Source organism: Maylandia zebra, linkage group LG7 (genome assembly GCF_041146795.1).
Source record: "Maylandia zebra isolate NMK-2024a linkage group LG7, Mzebra_GT3a, whole genome shotgun sequence".
NCBI lineage: Eukaryota > Metazoa > Chordata > Actinopteri > Cichliformes > Cichlidae > Maylandia > Maylandia zebra.
In genome coordinates, this window is record NC_135173.1 from 54030204 (window position 1) to 54048014 (window position 17811).

General features: G+C 41.3%; 1 protein-coding gene across 22 annotated transcripts in view; it reads right to left on the reverse strand.

Moving 5' to 3' along the window:
- The window catches only part of fnbp1b (formin binding protein 1b), a 54644-nt gene extending 42617 nt beyond the window's left edge, over positions 1–12027 (reverse strand). For 20 of the 22 annotated variants that reach the window (XR_013099540.1, XM_023155188.3, XM_023155184.3 and 17 more), the window contains exon 1: positions 2939–3295. Coding sequence is in view for 21 of the 22 variants with exons in the window: in XM_023155188.3 (XP_023010956.2) it covers positions 2939–3100 (162 nt within the window). In the remaining variant the exon portion in view is untranslated. Of the gene's footprint in view, positions 1–2938; positions 3296–11632 lie in introns of those variants that run through there. The other 2 variants (XM_076886685.1, XM_023155190.3) reach the window with 2 other exon arrangements.
- Positions 12028–17811: the final 5784 nt, after the last annotated feature.

Here is a 17811-nt window from a genome sequence, read left to right on the forward strand (position 1 = left end):
AAATAGCCCAATTGTTCTACCAAATGTAGCCTCAACTTTAAAAAAAACAAAGTTGCACAAAATGTCCTGGTCTGGTTTATTAAGTGATTATTCAGAACGTTACATACAGCTTTTTACTGACCAGACAAAAGCACCACCCTCAGAGATGGAGTGAAAACTGATGTCCCCCTGAGTGGGTCAATGCAGCGTTTTCTTGTGCCTCCTCACGACAGTGGGCGTTCAGCTGCAAGAACAAATATTTGGTGGAGATGCCAAACCCTCTCTCTGACACACATCAGGCTTTGTCCAATAAAGTGGGGTGGAACAATGCCTCCATAGCTCGGTATGACCCCCTAGTCCAGGAGGAGAAATTGGTCACGATTGATTTAAACTAAAGAGCTACATCTTTAAATCCAAGGTGTTTTCACAACTGTGGTAAACAAATCCCCCCAAACCAAATGGCTTAATTAGTAAAATTACTGAAAGTTTACTTTTAGTCAGCTGAAAACTACCTGACACCAGGTCACAGATGTGTTGCTTCATTTTGTTAAAATAAGCAGTCGAGTGTAAATTTTGCATTTGTTTGCATACTACAGCTCAAAACAAAATTATTTTCATCTGCAGCACGAGCTGTAGGTACTCGTCACTCGTCTCCAACTAGGGCTGCCACAAACAATTATTTTGATAGTCGACTAGTCACCGATTATTTTTGCGATTAGTCGACTAATCAGATCATCATCCATTGGACGTACAGCGTACAGCTTATTGCACCAGCAGCATCTGGTCTTATATAACTATCATTAGCTTACAGCTTGAAGTGTTTGTGCTAACTAAAAATAAAGACAATATGGTATATATATATCTCTCGGCTGGCCTGGGAACGCCTTGGTATTCCCCCGGACAAGCTGGAGGAGGTGGCTGGGGAGAGGGAGGTCTGGACCTCTTTGCTTAGGCTGCTACCCCCGCGACCCGACCTCGGATAAGCGGATGAAGATGGATGGATGGATGGACAATATGGTAGTTTATTAATTTTTAATGAAATTTGCAGATTGTTTCGGTGAAGTTTAATAAACTCCTTGCTTTCTAAAATATAACAGGACACCGGAGTATATTCTCCAGCGTCTCACACTTCTGATAATCAGCTGTCTGCTTGACAGTTTTAGCTGTGCAAAAACTATAACTTTAATCTCAGCCAAACCGATTTACTCAGGAACAAATAAAATACTAAAGAAAGCCAAACAATAACATTTTTAAGTTATCTAAGTGACTTATATATATGTTTAACCTGACTAGCGAAAGACGGCGGTGGGTTTGAAAACGATTTGCCGGGAGTCCGGTGTTCTCACGGCTCTAGTTAGCCTTGCCCCCGCCTAGCTAACGAGCTAGTGGGTAACAGACGTCTCCGAAAACGTCGGAGCGCTTTTGAAAATATGTGGTGTCTTGATAAACTGAGCAGATATTTGAGGTTTACACAGCTACATTCTCGCCTGAAAATATGTTAAACGTTTATTTTGTGACCAAGAAAGAATAATAAGAGTAAAGTTAAAACTAACTAGCTGCCGCCATTGTTGACAACTGCGCTGGGCTGCGCTATGAATTCTGGGACACAGCTTCTTCTTCTTCGGGGTTTAACGGCAGCTGGCATCCTTGTACATGCAGTGCTGCCATCTTCTGTTTCAGTCCGTTATTACACTCTTAAATCCTACTACTCATTCCTGCGTCCTTTGTGATCTTACAAAGCTTCAAACGATGCGTCGACTATTAAATTAGTCGTCGACGATTTTAATAGTCGACATAATCGTGACTAGTCGACTAATCGTGGCAGCCCTATCTCCAACTATGAACAAAATCATTATCAAACACCATCTAAAAGCCGGTCTGTGTTAGGATGTTACACTAACTTTAATGTTAAATGTTTAAGGCTTTGAGTGTGAAATTATGATGATTACTTCAAAGTAGGTTTGGTCTAATAATAGTTTTGTAAATGGTACACGTATTCAATCACAGCTCCACCAGCTGCAGCGTGGAGTATTTAAATAGCACAAATAAATAGCACAAAATTCAGTGAGTTATAAAAGTCAATAAGTAGCCTACCTGCAAACTTACGGGCAATGGCAACTTTAAAGAAAGAAAGTACACTCAGAGGCATCATAACTTGGGTTAAAAGGACTTATTATGGTGTAAGCACTAAATTTACCTATGTCCTCATAATGAATTAAAGCAAAAAAAGACTAGCAGGTAGAACACTCTTCAAATACAGTGCCCCCCTGCCTCAGCCTTACCAACAACAACAAAACTGATGATGATATGAAAACAATTTTTATTATCACTTTTCAGGATCAGCTATCAACTGTCTCATGTTAGGTAATATGAAAATAACTGTGAAAGTACAAGGCACACGTGTCCAGGGCAAATGCACATGTGCAGCAACCATACACGCAAAACTTCCTGTAAAATATGAACAGCTGTTTGAGGCGGTGGATGACCTTACGTAAAACAACTCTTGTTTGCATGCACTGCAGGTATTTATAGAAATAACTCCTCTGATGGTCTGAAAATTTAAGGATGGAAGTTGATTCATGCACATGTGCATAATGCACTCTTGCTTTAAGCTATAGTTTTTTTTTTTACTGTGCTATCTTGTTATTTACTTCTGTCTTGTAACACTGGTAAGAAGTATGAGCTCTCATAGGTTTGCTCCTTTAATAAGAAGAGCTTCGTGTGGCATTTATGTAACAGGACATTTCTGCATGTCAGTTGTTAGTCATAGCCAACTCAAGAAGGAAAGTTTGGACATCAAATGGAAAGTTCTGCTGCAGCTCGGCGTCTCTTCTTTCACTCAGACAGTATATCAGAACCCTTTATGACTGTTACCCATACCTTTGACTAATCCTGCTGTTTGTCTGAACTAAACGAATCACTGTGCAAATATGACTGAAGTCAGAAATACTTGACTTACAGCACTGGTCGTTTTCATCTGCAGTAGCACCTGTAGATACTCGTCACTAGGGCTCAGCGGTGGCTCTTCTTTCTGTTCCTCTTTTTGTGTACTCACAGAAAGAGCACTGTCCAGAAAAACAAAAAACTCACTTCTTCTCCGCAACATGGTCACTGTTTTCATGAAGCAACAGGATAGGAAAATAAGTCGCAAATTAATCCGTCTCACTGGGATAAAAGAGAAAAGAAAAACCTGTCCTGGAATAATAATTGAGTGCTGATAGTTTGAAGATCCAGAATACAGTGGTGCAAAGACTCCTGATAATACCTAATACGCAAACATTTTCATTTCACAGGGGCCAGTGTAAACGCCGAGAATGCACCAAGAATAAGAAGCATAATGAGAAGGAACTAGCACAGAACTTGATTAAACCATGAAGTCATTAATCTGATTACTACACCCCCTTCTACCTTTACTACCCAATAGGCTGCTTTGTGGCTAATCCTGCAAACACACATTAGCCATTGTTCCTGCTGAGCTGTTTTTCTTCTTTTTGGAGGATAAAGCTCTTTAATTCTTTATATAACACGGTCTGTGGAATGAAGGAAACTTTGAACTTTGGAAAATGCCCAATTTGAATGAACTGTAATGAATTTATATTTTAGTCTGTCAGTTGATAATCATCTCTCATTTCTTCAAGCTGAATGTTATCTACATTTAACTGTGATAGATTCCCTGTCCATAAGCTTCATAAGATTATATAAATGGATCACTAAAGCAAGAGGTGTACTGACTGTCCATTACATATAGGCTGATCTATACTTTACCTAAATCTGGCACTCTAATTTGCAAACAACTTGCAATTGAATCAACCTGTAACAGCATTTTCTGATATTAGCTTATTGCAGATATATGCTATTATAGCACATAGGAAAGATCCTCTGTGAACTTACCTGAACTACTGTTTTAAAGATTTCAGCCATAATTACTATTGCTACTTTTTGTTTTGTTTTATTTTTTAACAGCTAAATTATGAGAGGATTGCTAAGTGCTAATGGCAGTGCTAAGTTATCACCAGTTTGACCAGCTCAAGGCATCCATAGCTAAGGGTGTATTACACAAACACAATCCCTCTCGTCATTGCTAAAATTCATCCCCTATAAATAAATAAGCTATGAAAAGACTTCTTGCAGTGTCTGTCAGTCTAGTGTCAGATAATGTAAAATAATGAGCTTAAAAAAGCTCCAACATGCACCAAAACAGTCTCAGCACCCACCTTGCATTAAAAGCAACCATGTCTCAAACATCAATAACTTTTAAGTGTGAAGACACTTTAAGTGAGAGTGGTAACTGCACAGCTGCAGATTGCTCATCTTTGGAACCAGCCTCACTAGGCCATTTAAGGAAATGCACCTTTGGCACTTGGACATTGGCTTCATTTTTACAAGCCCAGAGGTTGCTGCTTGGTAAATAAATACAGACACATGCCAAAGCAGTGAGTTAATAGTGACTTCAGGTTCTAAATGACACCCCTGCTCAGCTGTCCCTAATAGTATAGATGCCGGGTTTCAAGGCAGTCATGCTACATGTTGCCATGACATGCCCGATTTAAATACTTTCCACTGAATAACATACTAACAACATGTTCCTTTGCAGTGGCTCAAACTATACTGTCTGAGATTACTGCACATCTTTGTCAACAAGTCTTAAAATCAAATTATGGCTGCCATGGGACTTATGTAATTTAAAGAAAAATAACACAAACAAACTGCACTACCTTATAATTAAGTCTGCTGGCAAACATTGTGGTTGTAAATGAGAGACTAGATTAAGCATGTTTGCATCTTATGTATTTTACACTTTGACCCAACTGTCTTGCTAGAGACTTTCTTCAGAAGTGACACGGAACATTTATTGCAAATGCTTCCAACTCACTCCAGCTTAGCTTCAGATAACAAGGGTCAAACCACTTTCTTTAAGGTGAAGGCGCACATCAGCAAGAAGTCATTTATACTTGAGTGGCATAACACAATTTAAAAGTGAAGTCATACAACTACTGCTAGCGCAGTCAGGGAGCAGTGTTGCTAATACAACAGAGAGCACTGTTTTTCACTAGTGTACTTGTTGTTTTTTTTGTTTTTCACTAGTGTACTTGTTGTTTTTTTTGTTTTTCACTAGTGTACTTGTTTTTTTTGTTTTTTTTTCACTAGTGTACTTGTTAAACCAACACAGCTGAACAAAAGCCAGTAATCTGCTAACAGGCCACACAAACTGTGGGACCATAACTGGATTTTATAAATCCATTCATTTCTCTCTCTTTTACGCTCATGTTAATATGTGTACTACTTCTCCACAAGGTAAAGGCCTTAGGGAACATGGAGTACTTTCACTTATCTAAATGAGCTGAGATATGTGCTACAGTTTCCCAGGCAATCTCTAAATTATGTGGCAGTCGTTTCGCTCCACCCTAACATGCCTCATCTCAGGATATGAGTAAAGATGCCTCTTTTTAGGGGCTGCCTGACAAGACAGGCAGATTACTCATCATGGAGGCACTTACACAAAAAAAAATGTTGACAAAGTTCTATGCAGTGTTTTCTATTTTAATGTACAGTATATGGAGGGCAACACCTATTCAGGGAGAAATGTGAGGGACATAGCTGTTACTGAATGGGAATCAGGGTTAAAGATTTAAATGGCATTTACTGTTAAAGCTATTTTACACTACAATCAGTGCTCTCTGTCCTCTCTGTCTGGCATCATTAACTATTAATTATTAATGTAAGTGCACACAATTTACCTTCTACCTTATTCAAAATACCAGTCTAGCTGAGACAAAATAGGTTTAATGCAGAATCCTGCAAAAGCAGAATCCATTACAACACTGTAGTTTTCCAAGGAAGCCTCAAAAAAGCTCACACAGTCACTTATTAACCATAAAATATGAAGTCAGTTCTTATTCTTATTCTAACTGTAAAGGAAGGAATATCACAGATATAATCAAAACTGAGGCTGAAGAACCAATGCCTGTTTAAGAAGTTGGTGCATCCCCCCCAAAAAACTACAACGCATAAATGCTGTATTGACATGGTCAAAGCAAACAAACAGTATTTTAAAGCTGTTTCCAAACGAGTGAACATGAAAAGAGTGTAAGAGACAAGAGCTACTGAGCAATATTAAAGAAAGGTATGAGTGGGCTAGAGTAATTGGTAGAAATGGAGTCCCGCAGTTAAAAAAGTGGGAGACAAACATGTAGTAACTGGATGTCTGCATGGTCCAGTTTTTATTACCACTAAATAACTAAATTTGACATGCATCAAGTCCTGAAGTAACTGATAATATGGTCTGACCACATCTTGAATAAAAATGAACATATTTCCAGAAGGCAAAGTATCAGGAAGTGCATTCACAACAACCACTAAACCCATGTTTTCAGCACGTTCTCACACACGCACACACACACACACACACACACACACACACACACACACACACACACACACACACACACACACACACACACACACTCTGATGCTTCCTAGATGGTTATATGTAACATCTGTGCTATCACATACAATTTGTCTTTGGGGATAACCAAAATGTAAAAGCCGCAAAAATAACAGACAATAAATACACTACCATCACTACAAGTCACACTTACAGTATGCAGTACAATATAACAGCAATTAGGATAATACAGACAGCTACAAGGTTCAGGTGACAACATGTCAACTTGGAGTGACTGCAGTTCAACAGCTGTATATTTGCCACTGTCACAGCAATGATTAGAGTCTGGCTTTACAAATAACAAAAGAGGTGGTGACTAAAGATTAGAGGTTACAGTTACACTCTGTGGTGGGAGGAAATGAGTCACATTTCCATGGACAACATGACAAAACAGCCTAAACCGCTCCCATTGTGGAGGAAGTCACGTGTCATCTGAAAAGCACCAAATTTTCACATTTAAGAAACCAGCAAATGAGAATCAAATCAAATTCTACTCTAAATGGTCTAGCTAATTTAAAAAAAAATGCTGTGAGCCAATTCTGTATGAATACCACTTTCTTCTGCTCTTCACTCCTTAAGAGCCTTTAGAACAAATCCAGATTCATTCATCTTTGTTTTAGCATCACAAGAGCTTAAAGGAGGAGGAGAAGAGAAAATGGACTGGAAGTGGTATCACTGAGTCAGCAGGTGGGTGGTGACGGGTACAAGATTTAATGGTGAGAGCAATGGTGGTTGTAGTCTGCCAAGGGTTTCAGGCTCTGACCCCCACTGACTCCAACACACTGATAGAAAGAAACAAGCTAGCTCAGGTTTCAGTCCTGGAAGTGCCCTGAATATCAAGAGAACACCAGGAGGGATGAGGCTAGACCCCAGGGGAGCTTGAATCAAGATGAAATGGAACAGCAGAAAACACTGGGGAAATATCTGCCTAACACTAGACTCCAAAAACACCACCAGGAAAAGAGCCCTGAATACTTCACTGCTGCAAATGCAAGACTAAAACCATCAGGTGTTGACTTAAAATTTCCAATTAAAAATATAAGAGAAAGCAAGCAAGTTTACAAATCCTCTCCAAACCGTACAACTTTCCCTTTTGATGGCCAATACACAGATCCATGTCTTGGGTGAAACTGTCAATACAATACAATGCACAATCAAAGAAACTGGGAAAGTTCACTTCACTTCTGTGGGATATTGTGTCCTCATTCATAAATCCAGAGATGCTTCTGTAAAGCTCAACTCACCTTAAGCTGCTGCTCTCTGAGTAGAGTTTCAGCCTTGTCCATGTTGCCTCATCAATTAGTTATGTCACAGGAAAAGACACTTTTACATCCTACAGGCAGTGCAGACTTAGTGGACTCCAACATAACTGTGAGAAAAGCAGCTTCTGTCCAGTTCCCAAATTATCCACACGAGAGAAGTGAAACATTCAAGGTGTGTCATAATGGAAAGCTCTATAGTCACATTGTAAAGCCAGAAGGTGAGGTTAACTTCTTTTTTCAGTTTTCACAGCTATGCAACTTTGGTTTTTGAGAATATTATGTGCATCTTCTTCTTTCATTGATCTTCATATAGTAGCACCTCTGCAGCTTAAAGCACCAGCTCTACACTGTGCATCTGAGCAACATCTCAGAGGAAATGCTGCGGTCTTGCTTTCTTCAATACTTCAATCTGACTTGATTTAGATTTTTTTTTTTAATTAAAGGTGACAAGACCTCTATAGTTAGGAACAAAATTGTAATTTTTTTCTGACACCAGGTCCACATTGAAACAGTCACAAGTTAGACCACATTTGACTTCCTTCTTGTTTCGTTCCATTCGGTCACATTTGTACATAATGCTTATTCCCTTTTGTGCATGCATGTGATTCTAATTGTTTTACTCAATTCTCTGCTTTCACAAAAAGAAAGCCAGTTATTTCCTAACAATCTTGCAAAGACTTTGATGCCAACTTACTTTTTATAGCATTTTGTCAGAATGTAATGATGTTTAATATCCTGGTTAGGTTGTATTGTCAGTGGCAAATGCTGTTTAGAAATAATGTTGCAAACCATAGCTAGGCTCTTCTGACACACTGTTTCTGTAACACTGATCTAACTGGTACTGTGACAAGGACATGAGTGTGATGGCATGCCAGTAAACATTCTCAAAACCTTTCTTTAAGAACACAGTGAATGCTATTATCGGTGCTGTGATGTTGCACCAAAGGTATTCAACATTTTGGAGTTGACTGGTTGGTGCTTTACTCATTGTGAGTAATGCAGTTCAAACAATAAAGACCCACCACAAGTCAAGTTCATTTATTTACCCTGTTAGTCTGTCTAACGCTCACATTTGCAAGCCACAAAAGTAATTTGATACAGTTCTGCTAACACTTTATTCTCTATTGTGATAAAGTTTCAGTTATACTCTACTGTCTCCACAAAGCAGCAAAGGGAGAAATATCGCCATAAGATCTGTTTGCACTACCTCACCATGTGGCTAAGAGTTTAGAAACTGTGCTCTACTTTTACTTCACTTCCTGAAATATCATACACTTTCCTGTTCAAAGCGAGAAACAACAGGATGAGCTTGTTGAAAAAGTCCAGTGCATGTCGTGACTCAACCTTCATCTGTCACGCTGCATGCTCCTTTTAAGGCTAATGTCCAGTAATTTGTGTTGTGCCAGGATAATAACTACAGCTGCAATGATTAAGCAATGGATGGTTTACGCAAGCAGAATTTTTGATATTTCATCCATTCATGTTCAGCTATGCTGTTCTCTCTAGATTTATAGCAAATGGATAGCGTTGCATTAAGTGAGTGCAACATTACACTCGAGCCTTGTGACAGCTAATGCTGAAACCGTGCACTCATCTTAAAACAGTTATTATGATAACAATTTTATTGTGAAAACTTTTCTGCCTATAGCTCTTCAAATGTGAGGGATGTCTACTTATATTTGTTTAATAAACATAAAAGTAACTGGATTGTACATAATAAAGATCGTGCATAGATGCAGGGCACAACTATGCAATCTAACCAACAACATACTGGTTAGTTACATCCTTGTTCTACTTAAAAGTGTGGGTGCTGCCACAATAGCATAGCTGAGGTTGCTGTGTTGGGACGACAGCCCAATTAGCTGTGTGCATTGTCCACCTGCAGAGCACTGCTCAAATCAACCTGCATGTTGAAGAATCAAGTGTCTGGACTCTATTCAGCCTGCTAAGAAAAAAAAGCAAGCATCTGGTTGTAATACATTATTCTCTGCAAAAAAAACTTGTAAATGCTTTCCAGACCAAAAGGTACACATGAAAGTCTGTAAAGTACCTCAAGGGTATTTTGGCTATGCATGACTACCTAGGCAATAGCATTTGTCAGCCAAGCATTGTGGTACAAAAATGAAAATACACAGAGAGCACAGAAAAACTGCAACAAAATGTGGAGTGCCATTGGTTTTCTTTGTGAACTTTGGACCAGGTAAATTACTGGAGAATTCAGTGAGTGGCTCCCCCTCCATTTTTTTTAAATGAAAAAACATCCCTACGTTAACTATCTCCAGACCACTTGATGTCTACTAGAAGAAAAAAAATCTAACTTATAACATTGACTTTAGACTGCTGTTTGTGTCAGGGCAAAAAGGGCTCCAAGCTGCAATCCTAAAGAGACTGTAATGTGATATATTGCACACAGGTAAAAACCAAGCAAATACATTTCCCAAGCTGAACACCTCATATTAAAAGAAGCTGTGTTTGCTATAAATATTTGCATGAAAAACGGTGCAACGTGAGTTTATGTAAATACACTCTGACCCTCCTGACGGGTTCAAATCTATACTCCGTGCTTGGCTTCATGCATGTCTGTGCCAAAGCACAAACTAGCACATGTGCTATATTTAAAACGTGCAATTAATTGTGAAACAGCCAACAAGCAAGCACCTCTGGGGGGGAGAAGAATCACTCTTTCACACTTGCAGCAACTACCTATTATCGAGTCATAAAAAAAAGAGTGCTGTAATGTTCATTACTGCTTTGCTTTTTCCTTTTTCTTTACATGGTTGCCTTACAAGTGTGAGCATGTGTCTGAATACAAATTAGGAAATGCCAGCTAGCTTGATGAGGGCTACTTCCAGGTTGTAAGAAGTTCAACACTGCCTGAAAGTCAATTTCAAAGAGGAATAGGCTTAAAAGTGACATCATGGTAGAGGAATTTATTGTAGTCGGGTCACCGGGCTTCTACTTTGTCTTCTGCTGCTGCTCATAAAGGTCTTGGTGACTCCAGGAACCATATTATTGTCTTTTCAGACAGGCCTATGTAGTATGCGGTTTCTTTTTTTTTCACAGCAACTATCTTGACATGAAATAAGAGGTGTTACTAATCACATTAATTACACCTCTGATCCTTCGCTAATGTGATTAGCAACACCTGCGTTAACCTACTATTTCGAAACAGCTACTATGGCAAAACTTTTTATTTCAAAATCTATCTGAAATCTCTCTGTAGATGCAAATACTTTTTAGAGAATGCAAACAACTACACAGCTGGGGGGCTTAAAAGTAGCGACTGTAATAAATCCATAAGTAGTGAAATGAGTGTAACCTGCTACTTAGTGGAAGAACGAGTTCAACATTTGCCTCTGGTTTTAGTAACCTCAGGATCAGAGATGCACAACTAGGGGAACTTAACCTTATCTACTTCCTCTGCTTGCTTTGATAATGCAGCCTGTGAGATGTGCGCATTTATCTGCGGGTTAGCCATGCATTCATTACACGGTAACAAGCAAAGAGAAAAAAAGGCAACCGTCGCCGCAAAGAGAACAAACAGCCACAACGATTTGTCTGCGCTGGGAAACGGGAATTGCCGTGTTATATTGCGAGGGGGTGTGTGCAAAAGCGTGGTTTGAAAGGCTCAAATGTAAACTAAAATGGATGGCGAGCTAACGCTAGCTGCCCATATTTATGCACCATTCCCTTCTTGCTAACAACACCATGCCACCTCGTAGTAATAAAACACACAATCTCAGGCAATAACTGCTACAAATTAGCCCCCCTTTAGCTTGTGTCATCGAACACTAACACGCATAAAGACGTGCTCACTAGACATCGTTTTTAGCGGAAAAAAGCGGGGTACTGCGCATTGTCACACGCGTGTTTATTCTGAGAACCGTTATACGCACGCACTCAATGATAAAGCGAGAGCAAACGTTACAAGTGCACCAGGACTCACCCATAGCTCTGTCCCCCAGCTCATGGTTTCAGTGTGATGTCCTAGGAATAATCCACAGCTCGTACGAGGTCTTTCCAACACACACAGCGCCGATAGCAGACGTGATTTTTGCCTCTGTGGTATTCGCCTGTCAACGTTGAGAAGAAAAAAAACGCTCCTCTCCTTGTAGGTGTTTTTTTCACACTCTCATCCTGTCTGACACAAGATGGCCAAGAGCTGCAGCATAATCTTCAAACAGGGTAGTCTCGCTAAATGCAGCGCGCGGGCACAAGCGCCAATGACAGCTGCTCCTGCGCGCGCACAGCCGAGAAGAAAAAAAAGCCTGGTGGGGGGTGTCACTGCGGGGTTGTCCAATAAAGCCTTTACCGATATCTCTGCTCGCTCACTCTCCTCGCTGTGTCATTGCACTGGTGAAAAGCCCGTTTAGAAATGCTATATGAACGCAGGGGAGTGGTGTGAAAGGGGTCGCCACCCTTGGCAGATGTTGCATTGAATAGTCCCAGAGGGTTTCGGAGTAACTTCTGGCCAACAAACCCTACTTTCTCTCTCGTCTTTTGTCAGGGTCCCCCCCCCCACTCCTTGTCTGATGAGCCATGGCGATCACGCATGACGCCGACAACGCCTTTAATGTAAACATGTACCTCACAAGATCCACAATGTGTTACATACTTATAGGTTTGATGTATATTTTCTATCTACTTAAAACTTTGCGTAGCGACAGGTGGCCGTTGTTTGCGTCATCTAGCGCAATTATACATAAAACTACTTAGGGTAGCTAAACTAGTTTAGTTCTCAAATAAAAAGCACCTTATACTTGCTCCCTCTTGTTCCAAATGATATTTTTATGTTCCCTACAATATACGCTAATTAAGTATAAATATAACTATATGTTACAAATAGGGAATTATTTTCATATTCAACATATCATCCAGGCGTAAACATTGGTCTAATCAGACACCTGTAATGGCCATCACATTTATTGTGATGATTTATGTCGATCGTCTTTATTAGAAAACATTTCAGTCACGCACTATGCTTTCCTCCGTTACTATAGCAACACCCCCATCTGTTGGCAGAAAATAGAGACACACCAGTCCAACCAGTGTGCGTATCAGCACAGCTTAAAGAAAACAGAAAAGCACTACAAAAAGAGAACAGGGATCGTGTTTGTGATGCCTGGATTAAAATACTCATAAGGATCAGATGATTTTGAAGTAGTTTTTAATTGTGCACGGTTTTTGGGGACTTTGAATGAAACAAGCCGTGTCTCATTTGTTACCTTTGCGCTTGTTAAAGTGGAAATGTTACCTCTTGTCAAGCTCCATATTTATATTCTTGGACTATATCACTGTACATCAACATATAATAACAGTTCTCCAGAGCACAACACAAAATAATTTCGATCAAAACATTTTATTATTTTAGATCAGGGGTCACCAACATGGTGCCCACGGCCACAAGGACCACAGTCACCAGCGGCCTGTTCTAAAAATAGCTCACCATAGCGCCACTTAGCAGTGAGCAGCATCTAAGATTTTTGTTGCTATTCTTTTTTTTTTTATAAATCACACTTGCATTGGTCTAAATTAGATTATTTTATTTTTTTAATTTAAACAACAACAAGTGTTTCATTTTAGATCAGGACTACTGGTCTTCACAGCAACGGTTGCCGTGGAGACAAGCTAGCTGTCAGCAAAGAGGAGGAGATGATTAAAACATCTTGCAATCCAAAGGCGAAGACACGTCGCTGATGGAGGACACTGAGTCGACACTTGATCTTGCATTTTTAACGGACATTACTGGAAAACTGGACTATTTGAACGGTGAGCTCCAAGACAAAGATAAGATTGTTGCTGACATGATGCAACAAGTCCAGACGAACATTTTCTCTGTGCATTTATAGAGAAAAAGGGTGCTGCACTTTGAACAGCACGCAATGCCAGGGTCCCCACTAACATACAAAGAAAGCAATACCAGATGTTCTCAGTGGCAACATGACAATGTCATGGTAAAGTTGGATTTAAATATTGAAAAACAGATGTGTTCGTTAAATGTACTATATGATCATTTTTAAAAAAATGCTGCAGATTTGGTGACAAGTTCAGTATTATCAGAAACTTGATTTTTCTTTGTTACATAGTTACATAAGTGATCATCTGTGTAAACATGGTGCAACATAGTGCATGATTTGTTAAAAATTGTTAGTGGCAAGTGACAATGTTGTACATGTGATCATTTGAAAATGTAAATACTTGCAGAGACTTATAGAACCATAAAGTGTTGCATGTTTTTATTTATCTTTATATAAGAAAGTAATTGAATATATCAGTCTAAATCAATATTATAAAATATTCAGCCAGCAGGTTCTCAACTTTAGAGACCCCAACTACTGTGCAAATGTCTTAATCTGAACATAATCATAAAAATGTTATCAAGTCTACACGTATCTTTTAATGTCATTTAGGGGAAACAATCTGTTTTTCATATGTTTAGAAATGTTTTAAACACAATCACATCAACTTTTTTATTGTAAATTTCCTTTTTTGTTTTTATGTCCGACTTTACTTTGTCCCTTTGTAGTCAATGCTCAACTTGCTTGCAAGTCTGATAACATAAATAATTTTCTATTCTGCAAAATTGTTGTGTGAAATAACTGTGCTAAAAGGTCCCTTTCACACAGATTTGACTGTTTTGACATATCCAGTTAATCATCCAGTTAAATTCTGTCCTTTGTCCTTGTGTGACAATAGATGTTAGCCTCAGGCCATCAGCTCTTCAGCCTCTGAAAGGACCAAACCTGTGACACTCCAATGCATCTCTCCTATAGGAGATAAAAAGCAGATTCTGTGAGACGCCTTTCAAGCAAGCTGTTAACTCTCAGAAACTTGTCCTCTGATTCAGTTATGGCTTTGGGTCTGCCAAACCTCTTCCTGTCACAGTTTGCCCCAGTTTCTGAGTGCCTTTTGATGGTGAAGGAAACTACTCGCTGACACCTTCTTTGCCATTTCTCTGTAGGAAAGACCTACATTTTTAAGTGTTATGATGGTATGTCTCTCTTCAATTCTCTTAATTGTCTTTTTTTTTTTCACCATTTTTGTAGCAACACACTACTTTCTGCAGTGAAACACTTTTCAACTGATGCTCACGAGGGTATGGTACCACAGTGTGTTCCAACAATGCAGACAGAGGGGGTTGTAAGTAATCCAGAAAAGTTGGAAATAGCACCAGCTTTCAAGGCTTGCTCAACCTCTATTGATTTAACAACTTTAAATTATGAACCCATTTTATGTTAGCTGAAAAAGGCCTTTTTGTATAATTCTGAAATGTAGATTATTTTTCAGTTTTGGGTAACCTTACTCTTTTAACCTCTGGCAGTTCACCACTTAATTTTTCCAACCTATTCACACTATTCATTGGACTTGAACAACTTGAATTGTTTTGAAAATTGCAATTATTAAGACTTTTATTAAGTTTATTAAATATTTTTTTAAGTGCAGCTTATGATGATATGAGTGTCTGCACTGCCATCTGCTGGCTGTGTTGGCTCAATTCACTGACACTGTAGGAGAGAAAACTTCAGACCTACCTGTTGATAATGATGCAGTAATATGTTGTGTGGTATACAGAAAGAGGAGAGGTTTTCTGTAGGTCGTTTCTAAGGATGAAAAATAAATATCAGTGAGATATTAAGTCATGAATCTATTGATTTGTGTCATGATGGGACAGTTCTGACTTTAACTGTTTCCTGACCAAAAGTCTCCTTTTGGTAAAACATTTAGTAACAGACACATGAAAAACCATCAAATTAAATAATTGCTCCATAGCAATAGAGAAAAAACTTTAAGTGGAACTGAAATACCCTAATGTACTGTACATTTATATCACCAAACACTTTGATGTAAATAATTGTAACTAATAATAACTTTGTTTGCAAATTCTGTGCTTAAGTGTCATTTCAAATTATCAAAATAATTTGCTAAACATGTTTGTGGTTTTCAAAGTAACAAAATATAACTTTTTGCTACTTGGATTTTGTGTGATTGTAGTTCAGTTGTATTAATACAGTATGCCAATGAAAAAAATAATTGTAAAATTAGACATGAGGAAAGAATGATACTGAACAAGGCAAATCGTTTTAAAGGTGAAATATAAAGGTAAAATTAAAAGTAGTCAAAAATAGTGCATTGAGCCGTGGAATCCTGAGGGTTAACCCGATAAAGTGTGAAAATTAGGCTTAAATTTTTTGTGAAACATTTGTTCATGACAGTGCAGATTTCTGTGATTTTGTGTTGATTTATATTGTGGCGAGCTCAGAGATGGAGGAGACGGAGGTATCGTTTAGTCTTGCTCCCCGTGAGCTAGCCAGGGAGCACAGCCGTTTATTAACAGTTGGAGAAGAACGCACTGCCGCTAGCTAGCTGCTCAGCGCGGCAACAACAACAACACACAGGGCGCCCTCTGACCCCGGAAGGACACACCGTCGCAGCGAGAGGGCGTCACCCGTCACCATACACAAAACATAACTGTACAAACAGCCCTGACCCGCTACATAGCCCCCACCTAAGGGGTCAGTCGTCCCCGACGACCCCATGACCCCACACAAAGTCCTGCAAATGTCCAGGTGCCTTCTTTTGGCGCACCGGCTGGTCACAACCGGCGGCGGAAAAGTCACTCGGGTCAGAACATGGGGTGCCACCATCATCCTCTGCCCCGCCGTCTGCCGGAGCGAGCGGTCGGTACGGTGAGAGCCTGTCCCGGTGCAACACCACCATGCGCCCCGGGCCCTGCATGCGGATACGGTACACCACGTCTGTTAGCCGCTCCACGACCTCCGCCGGCCCTTGCCAGTGACTGCAGAGTTTGGGGGACATTCCCCTCTTGCGAACCGGGCAGTACACCCAAACCTTGTCGGCAGGCATGAAAACCCCCCCTCGGCACTTGGTGTCGTAGGCTCTTTTCTGTCGTACTCCGGCGTTGGCCTGGGCCTGGCAGGTGTAGTCATGAACCACCTGCAGCCGCTCCCTCAGCCTCCTGTAGTAGTCCACCATCAATCTCCGGCTCGGGGGGGGGAACCCGAACACCAGATCCACAGGCGTCCGGAGCTCCCGTCCAAACATCAGAGCGGCAGGTGTGCACTGGCTGGACTCCTGCACCGCAGTCCGATACAACCAAAGGACCAGGGGCAGATGTCAGTCCCAATCCTGCTGGTGGTGGCTGGTGAGAATGGCGAGCTGGGTGGCCAGCATGCGGTTGAAGCGCTCAACCAAGCCATCGCTTTGTGGGTGGAGCGGTGTGGTTCTCGTCTTCTCCACCCCCAGTCGCCGGCAGATCTCCCCGAAGACCTTCGATTCGAAGTCACGCCCCTGGTCACAGTGGAGCTCGGCTGGGACCCCAAAACGGGTGAACATCTCCTCCACCAGCTTCTCGGCCGTCGTCGTTGCGCTCTGGTCCGGCACCGCGTAGGCCTCTGGCCACTTTGTGGAATAGTCCATAGCTATCAACACATACCGGTTCCCTGACTCTGTGACGGGGAAAGGCCCTAGGACGTCCACTCCCACTCTTTCCATTGGGGCCCCCACCAGGTACTGCTGAAGGGGAGCAGTGGAGCGTTGAGTTGGGCCCTTCTGTGCCGTGCAGGTGTCACAGCAGTGCACATGAAGTTCCACATCCCGTCGACAGCCAGACCAGTAGAACCGTCCCCTGAGGCGGCGGCGGAGAGTTTTGGCGTTCCCATAGTGTCCTGCCCCCACCGAGCCGTGGACCAGCTCAAGCACCTGCGACCGCAGCGACCGAGGCACCAACAGCTGCAGGAGATCTCTGCCCTGACCGGGGGCCCGCCATCTCCGGTACAGGAGGCCGTCGTGGGTCTCCAGATTGTTGTGCTGGGAGTAGTAGGCCTTCACCTCGGGCTCCTGTCCCGACACCCCCGTCCAGGCGGGGCGTTGCGCCGCCTCCAGCCAGGCCCCCACCTGAACCAGCGTCGCGTCGGCCTCCTGCTCCCGCTTCAGCTGCTGCGTTGTCAACGGGAGCCACCCCCCTCTGCCGGCTGTGGCCTGAGCAGTAGCCACCCCCAGCACCTCCTGGGCCCACTCCTCCTGTTGCAGGCAGTAGCGGCACTCGATGGCTTCGCAGGGCCGTCTGGAGAGGGCATCAGCGTTGCCATGCTGTCGACCTGGCCG